This window comes from Pristiophorus japonicus, chromosome 2, assembly GCF_044704955.1.
Source record: "Pristiophorus japonicus isolate sPriJap1 chromosome 2, sPriJap1.hap1, whole genome shotgun sequence".
Taxonomy (NCBI): Eukaryota; Metazoa; Chordata; class Chondrichthyes; family Pristiophoridae; genus Pristiophorus; species Pristiophorus japonicus.
The window spans coordinates 47,923,256-47,942,983 of NC_091978.1; the positions used below are offsets into that span (position 1 = coordinate 47,923,256).

A 19,728-nucleotide genomic window follows, 5' to 3' on the forward strand; every position below is an offset into this window, starting at 1 on the left:
TAACTGGCCTTAGGGGCCGGCTTATATACAGTGCGCCCAAGGGATGCTGGGATCCCTTGGGACTTCAGGGGATGCGCTCCCTGGTGGCGGAACATGGGAGTGCATGCTTTACAGATACACAACAATTAATGACTTGGATGAAGGGACCAAGTGCAAAGTATCCAAGTTTGCTGATGATACAAAGCTTGGTGGAAAAGTAAGATGTGAGGAGGACACAAAGAGCCTGCAAAGGGATATAGACCGGTTAAGTGAATGGGCAATAAGGTGGCAGATGGAGTATAATGTGGGAAATGTGAGGTTATTCACTTTGGTAGGAAGAATAGAAAAACAGACTTTTTTTTAAATGGTGAAAAATTATTAAATATTAGTTTTCAGAGATGTTGGTGCCCTAATACAAGAAACACAGTGAGTTAGCATGCAGAAAGCAATTAGAAAGTCAAACGGCATGTTGGCCTTTATTGCTGGGGGGTTGGAGTACAAGAGTAAGGAAATCTTGCCAAAATTGTACAGGGCTCTGGTGAGACCGCACCTGGAGTTCTGTACACAAATTTGGTCTCCTTATTTCAGGAAGGACATACTTGCCTTAGAGGCGGTGCAACAAAGGTTCATTTGATTGATCCCTGGGATGAGAGGTTTGTCCTATGAGGAGAGATTGAGTAGATTGGGCCTATACTATCTGGAGTTTAGAAGAATGAGAGGTGATTTCATTGAAACCGATAAGATTCTGGATTGACAGGGTAGATGCTGAGAGATAGTTTCCCTTGGTTGGAGAGTCCGGAATTAAAGTGCGAAGTCTCAGGATAAGGAGCCGGCCAAGACTGAGATGAGGAGGAATTTCTTCATTCAAAGTGTTACACTCATAATAAATGGTCAGACTGCGTACTGAGTGTAATGAGCAAGTGTGACCTTAGCTTCTTAAGGTTCCAGAGTGCAGGTACCTCGTGGGTGGCATAAGAACATAAGAATTAAGAACAGGAGTAGGCCATCTAGCCCCTCGAGCCTGCTCCGCCACTCAACAAGATCATGGCTGATCTGGCTGTGGACTCAGCTCCACTTACCCACCCGCTCCCCATAACCCTTAATTCCCTTATTGGTTAAAAATCTATCTATCTGTGATTTGAATACATTCAATGAGCTAGCCTCAACTGCTTCCCTGGGCAAAGAATTCCACAGATTCACAACCCTCTGGGAGAAGAAATTCCTTCTCAACTCGGTTTTAAATTGGCTCCCCCGTATTTTGAGGCTGTGCCCCCTAGTTCTAGTCTCCCCGACCAGTGGAAACAACCTCTCTGCCTCTATCTTGTCTCTCCCTTTCATTATTTTAAATGTTTCTATAAGATCACCCCTCATCCTTCTGAACTCCAAGGAGTAAAGACCCAGTCTACTCAATCTATCATCATAAGATAACCCCCTCATCTCCGGAATCAGCCTAGTGAATCGTCTCTGTACCCCCTCCAAAGCTAGTATATCCTTCCTTAAGTAAGGTGCGGCCTCATCAATACCCTGTACAATTGCAGCAGGACCTCCCTGCTTTTGTACTCCATCCCTCTCACAATGAAGGCCAACATTCCATTCGCCTTCCTGATTACCTGCTGCACCTGCAAACTAACTTCTTGGGATTCATGCACAAGGACCTCCAGGTCCCTCTGCACCCCAGCATGTTGTAATTTCTCCTCATTCAAATCATATTCCCTTTTACTGTTTTTTTTTTCCAAGGTGGATGACCTCACATTTTCCGACATTGTATTCCTTCTGCCAAACCTTAGCCCATTCACTTAACCTATCTAAATCTCTTTGCAGCCTCTCTGTGTCCTCTACACAATCCGCTTTCCCATTAATCTTTGTGTCATCTGCAAATTTTGTTGCACTACACTCTGTCCCCTTTTCCAGGTCATCTATATATATTGTAAACAGTTGTGGTCCCAGCACCGATCCCTGTGGCACACCGTGAACCACCAATTTCCAACCCGAAAAGGACCCATTTATCCCGACTCTCTGCTTTCTGTTCGCCAGCCAATTCTCTATCCATGCTAATACATTTCCTCTGACTCCGCGTACCTTTATCTTCTGCAGTAACCTTTTGTGTGGCACCTTATTGAATGCCTTTTGGAAATCTAAATACACCACATCCATCGGTACACCTCTATCCACCATGCTCGTTATATCCTCAAAGAATTCCAGTAAATTAGTAAAACATGATTTTCCCTTCATGAATCCATGTTGCGTCTGCTTGATTGCACTATTCCTATCTAGATGTCCCGCTATTTCTTCCTTAATGATAGCTTCAAGCATTTTCCCCACTACAGATGTTAAACTAACCGGCCTATAGTTACCTGCCTTTTGTCTGCCCCTTTTTTTAAACAGAGGCGTTATATTAGCTGCTTTCCAATCCGCTGGTACCTCCCCAGAGTCCAGAGAATTTTGGTAGATTATAACGAATGCATCTGCTACAACTTCCGCCATCTATTTTAGTACCCTGGGATGCATTTCATCAGGACCAGGGGACTTGTCTACCTTGAGTCCCATTAGCCTGTCCAGCACTACCCCCCCAGTGATAGTGATTGTCTCAAGGTCCTCCCTTCCCACATTCTCGTGACCAGCAATTTTTGGCATGGTTTTTGTGTTTTCCACTGTGAAGTCCGCTTATATACTCTGCTCCCAAGGGATGCTGGTATCCCTTGGGACCAACAGGTCGGCCCTCTGGTGGACAGGTGTCATGCAGGTTACAAGGGGTTAAATACATAACTCAAAGGGTTATGAATCTTTGAAATTCTCTTCCCCAAAGTGCTGTGGATGCTCGGTCATTGAGTATATTCAAGGTTGAGATAAATAGATTTTTGGACTCCAAAAGAATTAAGGGATTTGGGGATAGGCAGGAAAGTGGAGTTCATAGAATCATAGAAAATTACGACACAGAAGGAGGCCATTCGGCCCATTGTGTCTGTGAAAGTCAAAAAAGAGTTATTCAGCCTAATCCCACCTTCCAGCTCTAGGATCGTAGCCCTGTAGGTTACGGCTCTTTAAATGCACATCCAAGTACAGGTTGAACCTTCTTTATTCGGCACCCTCGGGACCTGGCCTGTCCCGAACGAGGAATTTTGCTGGATGAGGGCTGGTCAAGTGTTTGGCAGGACTGCGCCTTTAAGTGCTATTGCTGGGGTAAGTATGTGTGTGCGCGCTGATTGACTGACAGTCGGTCCAACCAATCAATCAGCCAGTCAGTGCCCCGAAGAGTCAGCCGGGCCCCAGCCTGCCTTGAAGAGTCGGCCTGAACCCCCGGAGGGAGTGTTGTGGGGAGGAGTAGCCAGCCCGAGGACTGTGGCTGCGGGAATTCCAGCAGGGTGACATGGAGAAGAAAGATTATATTGGTGAGTTTGATTTTGACCGTCGCGTTCTGCACTTGCGCCACCAGCTGACCGGGAATGGTCCCGGACGAGGGGTGGTGCCGGATAAGGGAGTCCCGGATAAGAGAGGTTCAACCTGTACCTTTTAAATATGATGAGAGTTTCTACCTCTACCACCCTTTCAGGCAGTGAGTTCCAGACTCCCACCACCCTCTGGGTAAAGAAATGTTTCCTCATCTGCCCTCTAATCCTTCTACCAACTACTTTAAATCTATGCCCCCTGTATGTTGACCCCTCTGCCAAGGGAAATAGGTCCTTCCTAATACACTCTGTCTAGGCCCCTCATAATTTTATACACCTCCATTAAATACCCACTCAACCTCCTCTGTTCCAAGGAAAACAACCGCAGCTATCCAATCTTTCCTTATAGTTTTCGAGTCCTGGCAACATCCTCGTAAATCTCCCCTACACGCTCTCTAGTGCAATCACATCCTTCCTGTAATATGGTGACCAGAATTGCACGCAGTACTCAAGCTGTGGCCTAACTAGTGTTTTATACAGTTTAAGCATAAACTCCCTGTTCTTGTATTCCATGCCTCAGCTAATAAAAGAAAGCATTCCGTATGCCTTTTTAACTACCTTATCGACCTGTCCTGCTACCTTTAAGGATCTGTGGACATATACTCCAAAGTCCCTCTGATCCTCTACACATCTCAGTATCCTTCCATTTATTATGTATTACCGTGCGTTTTTGCCACCCGTCAATGCAATTACCTCACATTTTTCTGTATTAAATTCCATTTTCCACTTTTCTGCCCAGTTAATCGATATCTTCCTGCAGTCTGGAGCTTTCCTCCCCACTGTCGACCACAAGGCCAATTTTTGTATCATCTGCAAACTTCTTAATCATACCCCCAATATTTAAGTCTAAATCATTGATATATACTACAAAAAGTAAGGGACCGACGACTGAACCCTCTGGAACCCACTGGAAACAGTCTTCCAACCGCAAAAGCTCCCCTCAATCATTACCCTTTGCTTCCTGCCACTGAGCCAATTTTGGATCTAATTTGCCACTCTTCCTTGGATCCCATGGGCTTTTACTTTTTTGATCAGCCTACCATGTGGGACCTTGTTAAAAGCTTTGCTAAAATCCATGTTGTTATATAAGTATACCATAGATATACTCTCTGTGTAGTCACTGTATAGTTGCATAAGATGGAGACTTGTTTTCCGCAGGTACCATCAACAAGGTTCACACTGTATACACTATGCTGGCACCACCAGAGGGTGCAACTGGTGGAGGTCCAGGGGTCACCTGTATACCACAGGTACCCAGGTACAAAAGGGAGTCCACCATGTGGTATCCTCACTCTGGAGATATATTAAATGGACTAAGGTCACTACAATTCAAGTACAATACTTTGCCTCATGGAGTCATTATCAAAGCATCTCAAGAAATAACACATGTAAACTACATCAAATGCATTGCCCTCATCGACCCTCCTTGTTACCTCCTCAAAGAACTCAATCAAGTTAGTCAGACATGACCTTCCCTTAACAAATCCATGCTGACTTCTTGATTAATCTGTGTATTTCTAAATGAAGGTTTATACTGTCGCTCAGAATTGCTTCCAGTAATTTGCCCACCATTGAGGTTAAACTAACTGGCCTATAATTGCTCGGTTTATCCCTTCCCCTCTTTTTAAACAATGGTACAACATTAGCAGTTCTCCAAGCCTCTGGTACAACTCCTGTAGCCAGGTAGGATTAAAAAATGATGATCTAGCCTCCACAGTTTTCTCCCTAGCTTCATTTAGTAGCCTCGAATATATTTCATCCGATCCTGGCGATTTATCTACCTTCAAGGATGCTAAACCCCTTAAAACTTCCTCTCTTACTATGTTTATCCCATCCAATATTTCACTCTCTCTCTCCTTGACTGCAACATCATCATCGTCCCCCTCTTTTGTGACGACAGCAGCAAAGTATTCATTTAGTACCTTACCCATATCCTTCACCTCCACACATAGATCACCAATTTGGTCCCTAATAGGTCCTACTCTTTCCTTAGTTATCCTCTTGCCCATTATGTAATTGTAAAACATCTTTGGTTTTTCTTTGATTCAACTTGCCAGTATTTTTTCATTCCCTCTTTTTGCTTTCCTAATTTCACCCCTGTCCTTTCTACACTCGGGGTCGAAGGTTGAGGTCGAATTTCAGCCATGATATTGAATGGCGGAGCAGGCTTGAGGAGCTGTATAGCCTACTCCTGCTCTTAGTTCCCATGTTCTTTTGTGATCTGGTCAATCAATGAATATTTATGACATTGGATTTTGCTCAAAATCACACTATTCTACAAATGTCTTGCGTGCAACGTACATCCATCACACTTCAAAGAAACCAGGATGAATCACCTCGGAATGCTGAAACAAATTGTAGCATCCCTAATTGTTTTGGCTGAGAACAGTAAATGAGTGCAGATTGGGGAATCGAACATGGAACCTTTTGCTCTATAAAGCTCAGTACTACACTAGGTGGTACTTTTTGGTTTTCGGAAGGCGCTTGAGAAAGTTTGTTTTCCCTAAAACCTACAATTCCCTTAAAGTATTGCAACTGAGGGTTGTGTAGGAGGTGTCTTGCATTTCAGGACTTTTAAGTCCAGCAGAACAAAGTTGCTGGTCCTTGAACCATCATATAGATCATCTCGATTTTACAAATCGTCTGCTTCCTTTGTTCCTCCTTCTCATCATCATTATCATAGGCAGTCCCTCGGAATCAAGGAAGACTTGCTTCCACTCTTAAAATGAGTTCTTAAGTGGCTGTACAGTCCACTACAAGAACCACAGTCTCTGTCACAGGTGGGGCAGATAGTGTTTGAGGGAAGGGGTGGGTGGGACTGGTTTGCCGCACGCTCTTTCCGCTGCCTGCGCTTGATTTCTGTACGCTCACGGCGACGAGACTCGAGGTGCTCAGTGCCCTCCTGGATGTGCTTCCTCCACTTAGGGCGGTCTTTAGCCAGGGACTCCCAGGTGTCAGTGGGGATGTTGCACTTTATCAGGGAGGCTTTGAGGGTGTCCTTGTAACGTTTCCACTGCCCATCTTTGGCTTATTTGCCGTGAAGGAGTTCTGAGTAGAGCACTTGCTTTGGGAGTCTCGTGTCTGGCATGCGAACTATGTGGCCTGCCCAGCGGAGCTGATCAAGTGTGGTCAGTGCTTCGATGCTGGCCTGGCCGAGGACGCTGATGTTGGTGCCTCTGTCCTCCCAGGGGATTTGTAGGATCTTGCGGAGACATCGTTGGTGGTATTTCTCCAACGACTTGAGGTGTCTACTGTACATGGTCCATGTTTCTGAGCCATACAGGAGGGCAGGTATTACTACAGCCCTGTAGACCATGAGCTTGGTGACAGTTTTGCGATCCTGGTCTTCAAACACTCTTTTCCTTAGGCGGCCGAAGGCTGCACTGGCGCACTGGAGGCGGTATTGGATCTCGTCGACAATGCCTGCTCTTATTAATAGGAGGCTCCCGAGATGTGGGAAGTAGTCCACGATGTCCAGGGTCGAGCCGTGGATCTTGATGACTGGGGGGCAGTGCTGTGCGGTGAGTACAGGCTGGTGGGAGGACCTTTGTCTTGCTGATGTTTAGCGTAAGGCCCATGCTTTCGTACGCCTCAGTAAATACGTCGAATATGTCCTGGAGTTTAGCCTCTGTGTGTGCACAGACACAGGCGTCGTCTGCCTACTGTAGCTCGACGACAGAGGTTGGGGTGGTCGTGGACCTGGCCTAGAGACGGCGAAGGTTGAACCGGCTCCTACTGGTTCTGTAGTTTAGTTCTAAGCTGGTGATGCTTTAAGTTTGTGTGACAACATATCTTTGATGTAAGATTGTGTGAGTGTATTGATCAATAAAATAACCCAAAACTATGAGCAGGAAACTCTAGGGTTGGAGGTTATCGATTGTTGTTTCCTCTTACCACTGTATGGGCCCAAGTTTCCACATGATTTGCGTCTGATTTTTAGGAGCAACTGGTGGAGGATGGACTATCTTAGAAATCGCAATTCTCCACATTTTTTTTTCTGCAGTTCTAGTCAGGTAGAATAGTTGTACTTTGGAACAGAATTTATTCTTCAAAAGGGGGCGTGTCTGGCCACTGACGCCTGATTTGAAAGTTTCCACAGTGAAAACGTACTCCAAACTAACTTAGAATGGAGCAAGTGAAGATTTTTGTAGAATTGAAAAAACCTGTTCTACACATTAAAAAATCAGGCGCAGGTTACAAATTAGGCGTCCAGAACGAGGTGTGGGGGGGGGGGGGAAGGGAAGTCATTAAATTCTACAATAAATCCTTATTTATACTTCTACAAATAAATCCAACCTGAATAAAAATTTATAAGCAAAGAAAAGATTAAATCAACCATCTTCCTACCTGTGTGAAAGTGCTTCAGCCACGGAGAATGCTGCAGGAAGCCTCACAAGTTGAGGCAGCCGTTCCCGAACGCGGGGGGGGGGGAAGGAAGCCGTTCCATACGGCTGGCCGGCGGGCGGGCGGGAGGGAGGGAACCGACCGACCGAACGGGGAGGGGGGGGGGGGGGGGGGAGGGAGGAAGGAAGCTGTTCCAGACGGCGGGAGGGAGGGAACCGACCGACCGAACGCAGGGGGGGGGAGCCGTTCCAGACGGCGGGCAAGCGACCGAACGCAGGGGGGGGGGAGCCGTTCCGGGTGGGCAAGCGGGGGGAGGGGGGGGGAGTGCGGGCCCGACCGACCGAACGCAGCGGGGGGGGCAGGGGAAGGAAGCCGTTCCAGACGGCGGGTGGGAGGGAGGGAAGGAGACAGAAGGCTTCAGGAATCCTCAGAAATTGAGGAGCCATTTCCCGACGGCAAAAGGAGGAGGTCGTCGGGAAACGGCTGCCTCAACTTTCTGAGGCTTCCTGCAGCCTTCTCAGTGCTGATGGCAATGTGCTTTTATTAAAAAATGTTCAAAAACTAAACAGCTACAAAGAACTACAAAAATGGCCGAGTGCCAATGTTTCCTTCACACTGCGCGAACGCTCCAACGCGCACACGCAGCGTTGCCGGCAGGAAAAAAAAAAATTTAAATAGTACCCGCCCCCTCCCACTTACAAAATTGACGTGAGTGTAGGCTCCGCCCCCCTGGGCGCCGCGCCAAACAGACAAGGAGCTGCAGGGCTCTCCAGAATCGCGAGTTTTTTTTCCGCCGCCGTTTTAGGCGCGAAAAACGGGCGCCCAGCTCGGAGGGGCGCCCGTTTTTTATCGTGTGGAAACTTGGGCCCTATAGTTCTATTATGAATGTAATCAGTATAGAAATTACCTTTTACAAATGTTTAATATGGCCAACCACAGCTCCATATCAATCTTTTCTTGTCACTGTTTTTGATTGTGATTAACAAACTGTGTTTGTCGACAGTAAAGTTTGATGTGAAAAAATGCTGTGTGAATTGAAACATTCAACAGTCTTGGTCCATGTAACTTCTATGCTTGCATATTAAATCAACCGTGTACCATAATTACCTCTTGCATTGTACATTTTAAAAATCTTATTTTAAAAATAGTTTTAAATTTTGAACTCAGCAGCCATGCAGTTTGATCAGTGATTCTGCCCTCGCTGTTCACCTCTTGCTAGTGAAATTCAGCTGAGAGCTATTTGAACCCCTTAGTTTGGTCTTTGTGAGAGCAAAGGTGACTGTGACTGGATTCCATTTTTAAAGGGTGATTTTGAGCTTTCAGTATCAGATTCTTAATCATTCATTTACTATCAAAATGTGGAGTGACAGGTAGTGTAGCTAGAGGTAAATGACATCATTCAAGAAGTATAATGATGAGCGTACAAGGTATATTCAGGATTATCTTTCGTTTAAGGTAATGAGCAATGGTTATCTTTGTGGAATGATGGCATTCATTGAATTGACTAACAATATTGAGCATTTTCTTTTAAATGCTTTCCTTTTGCTTTTTAAAATATTTTCATTAATTAAAGAACATGTCAGCATTTGTCATTTTTTCCGCTGGGGGGGTTTATTTTAATTGAGTGTTGTTTGTCTCATTTAAAATTTTTGAGCATTACCTTTTAAAAAATGTATAAACATCGTACTCATGTGCTTCGTCTTGAAACTTTATTTTATTTTGGTAGGAACGATTAATAAAACCTCTGGGTGCCTTCATAGGAGCGAATGGTGAAATGAGAGACCTTGCTCTTGTTGTTAGCAGGGTAAGCCATGGAATATAAATTTCAAAATCTGTATCGCCGAGATTTGAACAGCCTTAGCTAGTGGATCAATGGAGCGGAGATCTTCCACATCTAACTGTGGTTTTGCATTTTGGGCAAGTATCTGTGGCCTGTTTCAGCACAGGTAATTGCAAACTATAAGAACAATACACAACTGTCACTTAGTAGAGATAGAAAAGATGATGCTGCAAACCTGAAATTGGACCAGAGATTGGTACAAATGCACAACTGGCTCATCTGATGAAGGGTCCGCCTGAAATGCTAACCTTACTTTCTCTTTTCAATGGTGACTGACCTGTTGGGCATTGCCTGGATTTTTTGTGCTATTTTAAATTTTTATGCAAAAAGAGCCTTTTGAGAGTAATTTAAAATAATGTGTCCAATTTCTAGAGAACTTTAAAAAAAAATTGGATTGATTTTGTCTATTTAAGGATATTTATCTACGTAATCCAAATGTGAGATGGGATGACATAATTGGACTGGAACCAGCCAAACGACTAGTTAAAGAGGCTGTCGTGTACCCTATTAAGGCAAGTTATTTTAAATTAAAAGCATGTTGTTGTATGTTTGCCTGTTACACATATGATGCTTAGTCTTGTATTTTTTACCTCTAGTATCCTCAGCTGTTTACTGGGATTCTGTCCCCGTGGAAAGGACTGTTACTATATGGACCACCAGGTAAGGAATTTGACGGCATGTCTTTGAGAACTAACATGGACAGAAATAGTTTTAGCTGGTCCAATTGATGATCATCTTGCTTCTGGACCAGAAATTTATGAATCATGCTGTGCCTTGGAGGAGGCTGGAATTGATATTGTGCCAAATAATGACAACCTCCATTGTGGTGGGTAGAACTGCATTTTTGGGAGGCAGTATACTTCCAACAAATGAGACTTAGGGGAAAAAAACATTTTTTTTCCCTTTTCGTTCCTGAAGGTGATGACTCATGCGGTGCTACAGTTCTATAGATAACTGCAGCTCTTCAACATCTTACCCAAGTTACCATTCTTCATGTGAACCTACACAGTACCATCACACGATTTCACCTTGGTGAACATCCTCTCCTCACCCTATGTCCACCCTTGCATACTTTTCAGCAGCAGTCACTGGATAGGAATTTTGTTCCTTGGGGGGGCACTAACTTTAATTGTAGTGTTCCTATAAGTAGCTAGGACCAGGTCCAAACTAGGATCTTCATGGTCTGTATGCCTGAGCACCACACAATGGTTTTACTCAGCCTTGGCCATGGAGAGAGCTCTAACGAGGTGGTAGGTAAACCAAAGTCCTGTTTGTCTATTCTGCTAGATATTAAAAATCATTACCAATAATAAAGATTAGGGAGTAATCAAAGGATTTAATAATAAAAATGAACCTATGTCAGGCTGTTGTGATATCTCATTGCTATTAGACTTCCTTAGCTATATATCTTGAAAGAAATACACAATATAAACATTCCAGCTTATAGGGGAAGTATATACAACAAATGTCAGAATTTTCAGTTAATCATGCATGTTACTGCACTTCGGAGTAGATAATGAGCACAAATGGGACCTGGTTCCTTGTAAACAAATTCTGTGCAAGGCTCATTGGTCACTTGATTTTCATTCAAATTAGGTGACTGCCCCATAATGTCAGCAATGCTGCAACTGCATCGCACTCACTCGGAATAGGTGCTGAAGCGGAGGCTATCTTATTACATAAAAATAAGTCCAGGCATTTCAGGCCCCTGCCACTCAAGGAGGAGGTTTTCATTCTATGTATCTGGGCTGAATTTAAACTCTGCTCCCAATCAATTGCACCACCCAGTCTCTATGGGGTCAAGTTTTGGCCTGAGTTGCTCCTATTTTTTTTGAAGCAACTAGTTTAGAATGGATTATCTTAGAAATTGCAATTCTCAGCATTTAGTTTGCTCCAGTTCTAGTCAGTTAGAACAGTTTCATTTTGGAACAGATTTTTTTTTTCAAAAGGGGGCGTGTCCGGCAACTTGCGCCTGTTTTGCAAATTTAGGCAGTAAAAACTTACTCCAAACTAACTTAGAATGGAGTAAGTGTAGATTTTTGTACGCTCAGAAAAATCTTGCCTACACTTTAGAAATCAGGCGTAGGTTACAAATCAGGCGTAGGGAACGAGGGGGAGGGTGAGGGGGGAAGGGAAGTAATTACATTCTACAAGCATTCAACAGTCTCACATATACAAATAAAGAGCCACCCTGAATAAAAAATTATAAATAAAGCAAATAAAAAATATTGAATATTCCGACCTGTGTGAAGCAGCAGCAGCCTTCGAGCTGCGGTGCTTAAGGCAGGCCTTTCATGTAGGAGACAGGGGCGGCTTCAGTGGCTCGACAGCAGCCGAAGAGACAGCAAGCAGTCATCGAGCTGCGGAGGAGGCTGAAGCCATTCGGCCAGGGAACAGGGGCGGCGTCAGTGGCTCGACGGCAGCCGTAGAGGCAGGTGTAATGTCCTTACACACTACTATAAATTCACACGAGGCACATTCTGCAGACAAGGTTACTCTGTGGCCTGAACCTTTATTCACAGGACCAAGAAGTGATGACCCTGCGTGTGATCTCCCTTTATATACCTGGATGACCAGGTGAGGAGTGTCTCCCACAAGTTCACCCCCTGTGGTCAAGGTGTGCATTTCTTGGGTGTATACAGCATGCAGTGTTGTTATGAAGGTTACAGTTACATGAAGGTTACAAACATGACAGCAGGAAGCAGCCTTCAAGCTGCGGAGGAGGCTGAGGCTATTCGGCCAGGGGACAGGAGCGCCGTCAGTGGCGCAACGGCAGCTGAAGAGGCAGGAAGCAGCCTTCGAGCTGCGGAGGAGGCTGAGGCCACTCGGCCAGGGGATAGAGGAGGGACACGGTTTGGGCCACACACAGAGGCAACGCAGCAGCCTCCACAGCTGTGAATTTATTTTTATAGGCTGCAGGCCATTCGGTCAGGAGACAGGGTAGGCATGCAAAGCACCAGGAGGGAGAGCCAGCCAGCCAGTCAGTTTAAATGTTAAATTTGTAATTCAAGTATGGGTGCTGCATTATCAGAACCACGGATTATGCAATGGTTCCCCAGCAATTCATTGCATAGGAGAGAATTGATTTTAGAGCTCACCGCACCAGGAAAGTCATAGCCCGTAGGCTGATGGGCAGTAGACCTTACCCACGTCGGCAATATCAAGCCAGGCGCTCGTACCTGGACATGATTGTGTCAAAAGGCTGCATTTTTGCAGAGAAGTTGTCGTTGAGATCTGTGATATGCAGAGAGCAGATTTGCAGCCCAGAAGCAGAACGCCAACTGCCTTGTTGAAGTGCAGGTAAAAGCTGCACTTGCCTTCTATGTCTTGGGATCGTTTCAGGCTACAGCTGGAGATGTGTGCGCCATCTCTCAATGTGCAATACATGCCTGCATTTACCAGGTCATGGCTGCACTGTATGCGCGGAGGAATGACTTCATCAAGTTCCCAATGACCGCACAAGCAATGCATGACATGGCTGTGGGCTTCTTCAGGATTGCCGGCTTCCCAAAGGTACAGGGCTGCATTGATTGTACCCACATCGCCTTGCGAGCACCTGTGGAGGATTCCGAGCAGTACAGGAATAGAAAAGGTTTCCACTCCATCAATGTGCAGCTCGTGTGTGACGACAAGCAGCGCATCATGTCAGTCGATGCGAGATACCCTGGCAGCACTCATGATGCATTCATCCTACACGACAGTGTTATATCTGACATGTTTGAGCAGCAGCCAGAAGGGCAGAGCTGGCTACTGGGAGACAAAGGGTACGGCCTGGCCACCTGGCTCATGACTCCCCTACGCGTGACACGGACAGAAGCTGACCGTCAATACAATATGGCGCACATTGCGACGCGCAGCATCATTGAGAGGACCATTGGCGTATTGAAACAGCGTTTCTGATGCCTGGACCATTCCGGAGGCCACTTGCAATACTCTCCTCAGATTGTCACTTCACTGTTGTGTGCTGCATGCTCCATAACTTAGCCATCATGAGGCAGCAGGAGCTGGTAGTGGGACCAGAAGACCCACGTGAGGGTCCAGTGCCTGATGATAGTAATTTGGAAGAGCAGGATGAGGATGATGACGACGATCAGGAAAGCATGCAAGTGCCTGATGCTGGAGCACGAGGTCGGAGGTGGGCCGTCCATCGTGCCCCTTTAACGATTGCTCGAGCCCTGTGCCAGCAGCTCATCCGTGAACGCTTCAATTACTGTTGCCTGAGGGCTCTGCGACAACTGTTGCGCATGGACATGTTTATTTTTTGGAGTTGTTCCTATGTTGTGGTGTGTTGTGTTAATGGAACATGATTCAGTTTTAATGACTGTAATAAAATATTTGTAAGAAACTTTACTTTTTAATATGACTCTTGAAGATCACTTATAAACTTGTAAAGTTACAAAACTTACAAAACAATTTCAATTTGAAAAACGCTACTACAGCTACATCAAGAACAAGAACAAAAGCAGCAAAGAAAGGCTGCAACCATCTTTCATCCACATCTCAGTGAATGTTCACTTCTTGGGGGTGTCATTTGATTGGCCGGGCTGTGTGCCCTTATTGCAGCAGCTACCTCCCTGACGGCCTGTGCCGTCGCTTGCACTCCCTCGGACATTCCCTCCCTAAGTTCCCGTGTCATTACTGCTATTTCTCCTGTCAGTACCGTCACTTCTTCACCCACTGCACTGACGCCACCGATGAGTGATCGGGTAACTCATTGGTCTCCATACCCAATGCCACAACCTGAGTCGCATCTGTTGCACACTGCATCTCAGGAGAGCATGTCTCCAATCTCCTTCTCCTCTGCCTGGGTCTGCCTTGCGGCACCACTACACTGGGAGGCCCGGGCTGGGACGGTGGGACACTTGGTGTTCCAAACGGCACCACTACACTGGAAGGCGTGGGCTGGGACTGTGGGGCGCTCAGTGTTCCAGACAGCAGTACTAGAGTAAGAGGTGCGGGCTGGGACGGTGGGACGCTCGGTGTTCCACACGGCAGTACTAGAGTGGGAGGTGCGGGCTGGGATGGTGGGTGAATGGGTGTAAACTGCTCCATTATATCACCAGCACCACTGGGACCTACAACATCGGAATCAAAACCATGGAAGGTGGAACCAGAACCTATGCAAGGGGTTGAAATTCTGATGCCCCCTAATATGGGCTCATAAACATTAATTTGGAAGGTCTCCCCCTGTAGACATTTCAGTCATCGCCTCCAGCATCCAGTCTGGATCGTCTGCATCTGGTTCTACTGGTTCTTGTTCAGGATCTTCAGGGTTGGCATCATCATCATCATGTTCTGCAAAATATATCAGAACAGTCAAATGTTTAACAGCAAAGGAGGGGGCAGGATGGGTGACATGAGTACGCTCACACATAGCAGGGCAGGCAGCAGGTTGATTTGAATGGCCACGATGCATTTTCAGGACTTACCCTTTTCCTCGCGTGCGGGCCCAGCTTGTGCTGTACTGATTGCTTTTCTCCATGTACGACTCATCATAGCAGCTACCCTCTGATCCAAGGGTGTCAGTGGATGCAGATTGGCGTGCCTCCTCCTGTTCGAGTTGCCTCCCTTTTGTTGTGTGCCAATTTTTTCTGCAAAGAGTAAAATATAACTTTTTACAGAATGCGTCTTTCTGCAGGGTGGGACATACAGATAGTCACATGACAATTCCGATTACATTAAAAAATAAAAATATTACTTACACTAACTACTTGACCAAGGTCGTGCCATTTCTTTTTACACTGGCTTCCAAATCTCATGGTATGCACCACTGCGCAGTAATCTTCTACAACTTGGTTCCAGCGTTTCTTCATTTCTTTGGGTGGCACTTTTATGCGATCTCTCTGGTATCCAGCTCCTGCCATCTCTGCTCAATGACGTTTACTAATATCTCCACTTCGTCATGCAAGAAATTCTTTGTTCTTGGACGTTGTTCTATTGCTGTATTGAATCGACACTCTTATTTTTCAAAGCACACAGTCCTTATTTTGCATGCACCTATGCAGCACTTGTTCTGGAAGTTTAGCAACAAAAAGCAGCACTCACTGATTTCAGTAGGTGATTTCTTCAACAGTGCTGTTAAAAGCACTCCTTCAGGCACAAAAAATCACCAAGATTCAATCCCAAGCCTTTCCAGAGATCCACGAAACAAATCACTTTTCTTCAAGTTCCTTTAAAAATGGTCGAGTGCCAGTGCTTGTGACCTAGTGGGCTGCCGGCAAGATGTCCTCGGATCTAAGTTAGTCCCGCCCCCCCCTGCACTTCCCGCCCCCCCGCTGATCTCTGCGTGCCGCGCCGAGCTCCAAGGGACCTGCAGGGAGGCCGAGAATTCCAAGGTAAGTTTTTGTCGCGCTTTTGGGCACGAAAAACAGGCACCGATGTCGGAACGGCACGGCCTGAAACTTGACCCCATAGTTTCTGATGACGAACAGTATTAGTATAAAGCAATGCTGTCTGAGTGGACTTATTGTGTGACCCCCAGTAGCACTGCTGGACCCGCCCCAAGTGGAGCGTGCGAGATTGTGCTCCACTTCCTCTAAGGGGCGGTAAGGGCAATTTTGTGGTTGGAGCAGGACACCGGGCGCAGGAAGTCCCGTCCCGAGCAGGTTGGGGGCAGTGGGAAATTTCTCCCCCTATGATTCCTACCACTGCTCCAGTTAAGATCAGTCAACTCAATACAGGCGAGGATGGATCAAACAGAGGACCCTCTTTGTCTGCATGACCTCAGTTGACCACACCTGTGTTAATCTTTAGTAATGTGTGATTTTATTTTCACTCCATTTTGTCTTTTTTTTCCCCATCCTCCTCCTCTCCTGATGGTGCTGACTCTTACTAGGGTATGGATCCATGGAAGTGGCTATCATCCAATGCCTTGTGTGAACCTAGGGAGTAAGTGCTGACAGGCTATTTGTCCACAATGGACATTATAGTCACGCTAACTCAGCTGCTAGCCACAAATACATACTTTTAACCATGGGTGGAAACCCTGGCTGACTTTTCCCACTTATTAGCCCAGAGTGCTAAGGCCAATTTTAACACCTCCAACTGTTGCTCTGGCTGAATTTAACTAACTCAGCACAAAAAACAGAATGGAACCTGGGATCTTCTGTGTCATATGGCTTTGTGCTACACTGGACGGTACCTTTTGCCCATTAGGCTATTGAGAGAGTTATACTATATTTATGACTTTCCGTGAGTATTTTGTTTGCAACAAAGTACTTTGGTTGATGTTCTGCGGTGCATAAGCAGTGCACTGTGAGTATACAGTGGGTATATGGTTCGCAGGTAATTATTATAAAGTGTCCATCATTGCTTTGGTCCCCTTGTAAACTATGTGTATAATAACTGATCAAAAGGTTTTTTCGAAGGCAGAAATAATTCTTCACTTTTTTTGGTTCTTTTCTTCTAGTAATGTCTTATGAAATATTAATTACTTTGTTTTGTTAAGGTACTGGAAAAACATTGCTTGCAAAGGCTGTCGCCACTGAATGTAACACGACCTTCTTCAACATTTCAGCCTCTACCATTGTCAGCAAATGGAGGGGAGATTCTGAAAAACTTGTCCGGGTAAGGAATATTCAATCAATTCTTCTGTATTATATTTTTGTGCAATAGGAGTCTGTCTGTTGGTAAGTACAGTAAGTGCAATGTGTGATGTGGCACTGAGCCATACAGACCAGGAAAGTCCCTGTTCCATACTTAGTTAGCTAATCTCAGTGTCACCAGGAAAGAAAAGGAAAATAAGCCGGGTTTCCACCCTGATCACTATCTGATGACTCCAGCTGGAATGTTTAGGTGTGTGGTGAGAAAAGGCCTTGACTTTGATTCCATAGTTAAATTGCATGTTAATATCCACTGTCAGTTTTGCACATAAACAGCAGCTATTTGGATGAGAAATCAGTGTTACTGACACCTGGGGAACCAAATTTATGTCACAGCAAAAGTTGGGAGTTGAGCAATTCGACTTGCACCCAAAAGGTGCACAAAGTTGCCAGAGTGATGATTCTGTACAATGGTCTGTGCTGGCCTGAGGCCCAACCCAAATTTGGCTTCGGGCTCATTTAAATCCTGCCGGTGAGCTGCGGGTGCCGACTGCAACTCGCCGTTCAGAGAGGGTGGGAAATCAGCCGCTTCTCACACTGAGCCGGCCAGCAGGTTGGGTCTGGGGGAGGAGGCAATCCTTGGGGTGGGTGGGGTGGGTGGTGGGCTGTCAAAATGCCACTGGAGATTTTTTTTTGTAGGCCCAAGAAGTGCAATGCTGTTACTACTGGACCAGAAAAATTAACATTATTGGCTCAGAAATTCTGGTCAGCTGCTTCCCGCAGACGATTGGGTAAAAAACTTTAAAAAGATGCGCACTGACCTGAAGCTGCTGTGCCCACGCGAGTTCCCGATCCTGAGGCCTCCTCTGACTGTGCATCGCAACGCGTGCACGTCAGAACGTGCGCAGGGCTGGAGCTGCAGTCACATGGCTCTGGGCAGCCAATCAGGTAAAGTATGTTCACATTCATAATAATGGGAACTCCGTAAGTTGGAGTTCCCATTCTTAAGAATGAGAACCCCCCCCCCCCATACACCCAAAACACTAATAAAAAATACACCACATATTTTTATTAATTAAAATTAATTATTTATGTATTATAAGAAAAATATATATATTTCCAATTTTTTAAAAACTTTTTTAAAATTATGGTTTAAAATAAACTTACTGTAGTAGGGAGGGATTTTTACAATAAAATGTGTTTTTATAATTTTATTTTAAAATGTTTTTGTGTATTTTAAAACTCTTACACCTGTAAAAGTAGGCTATGCGCCTACTTTTATCAGGCGCAAGAGTTTTCAGGACATTTGCTGGGCAAGATATGGGTAACTACCGCAATCATGCCCATGCAACTGTCCTGGCTGTGAAGATACGGAAGATCTGCTTGACAGATTAGAAAAGCCGGTTTTCAGCGCATGCACATTGTGCGTTGAACACCGGCTTTTGCAATGCCTTCCCGGATTTTCATATGCTGGCCCCCTGTTTCTCAGGTGCAAACTGGGCGGCCATGAGTTGAATTTCTCTCCAGTATCTTCAGGATTGTAGGACACTACTTGCTGTTTAAAAAGTTTCAGTATTTTAAGGAGACACAGTCAATATTGGGTTAGAAAACTCCTCTTGAGTCCAGATTAGCATCGGTAAAATGGAAGTGTTTCTTTAAAGACAGCTGGAAGGAGTTTTCAGAACGACTGTGGCAGAGGCCAGGACACTGAACTCAATTAGGCAACGAGAAGCAAAATACTTCAGATGTTGGAAATCTGAACACAAAACCAGAAAAGAATTTCAATGCTGAGCAGGTCAGGCAGCATCTGTGGAGAAATAGAAGTCAGTCAGTCAACATTTCAATTCTTAAGACCCTTCCTCATATTTTTCTGATTTTGTTTTCATTTAGGAAACAACTAGATGCTGTAATGGGAAGATGATAGGGTTGGTTTTCTGGAAGGTTGAGATTAAATCAAACATAATCTTCAGACTTTCTAAATTCTTGTCTGATATATCTTGCAGCACAGCTTACTTCTTTCTTCATGTGCTCTTGGGTGCAGAAAGATCTATGGGCTAGATTTTGATCACCTTTTCTGCCGTATTTTTCGGTGGTGTTCCTATTTTTCGGTGGAAAACCACCCGGTGCTAATTTCATCAAAGTGTGCCGCCAGCGGTTTCGAAATACCACTGGGGAGCAGACCACCGGCCTGCAACACTGAAAAAAAACGCTTCCGCCCAAGCTTGGTGGTAGCGGTGATCCGTAGTTGGAAAAAAAAACACCCAGGAGAAACCAGCCGGAGCAGCCCTTCGATCGGCGGTAGGTATGAAACCCTGCAAAAAAAGGCAAGTGAAAGTTTAAAAAAAATTCTTTTGCAGCGATTCACTGGGAAAGGGTATGTGAATGTTTTCCGATTTTTATTTTTTTATTTTTTGTTATTTTGAAAAATATTTTTTGTGTTTCCCTCCCCTCCCTAGGCCCAACTCGCAGCCTCAGACTAAATTTGACTAAAATATGACTGAATTTGACCAGGATCGCATTTTCCGCCGAGAATCCACATGGAACATTGAGTTTTCCCGCCGAGCAGATTTTATTTTTC

At 45.3% G+C, this 19,728-nt stretch overlaps 1 protein-coding gene across 5 annotated transcripts in view; it reads left to right on the top strand.

Annotated features, from left to right (window-relative positions):
- The window catches only part of katnal2 (katanin p60 subunit A-like 2), a 108,191-nt gene that overhangs the window by 55,773 nt on the left and 32,690 nt on the right, over window positions 1–19,728 (top strand). For all 5 annotated transcript variants that reach the window (XR_011588518.1, XM_070866994.1, XM_070866970.1 and 2 more), the window contains exons 8-11: window positions 9,496–9,573; window positions 10,023–10,121; window positions 10,206–10,269; window positions 17,057–17,175. Coding sequence is in view for 4 of the 5 variants with exons in the window: in XM_070866994.1 (XP_070723095.1) it covers window positions 9,496–9,573; window positions 10,023–10,121; window positions 10,206–10,269; window positions 17,057–17,175 (360 nt within the window). In the remaining variant the exon portion in view is untranslated. The remainder of the gene's footprint in view (window positions 1–9,495; window positions 9,574–10,022; window positions 10,122–10,205; window positions 10,270–17,056; window positions 17,176–19,728) is intronic.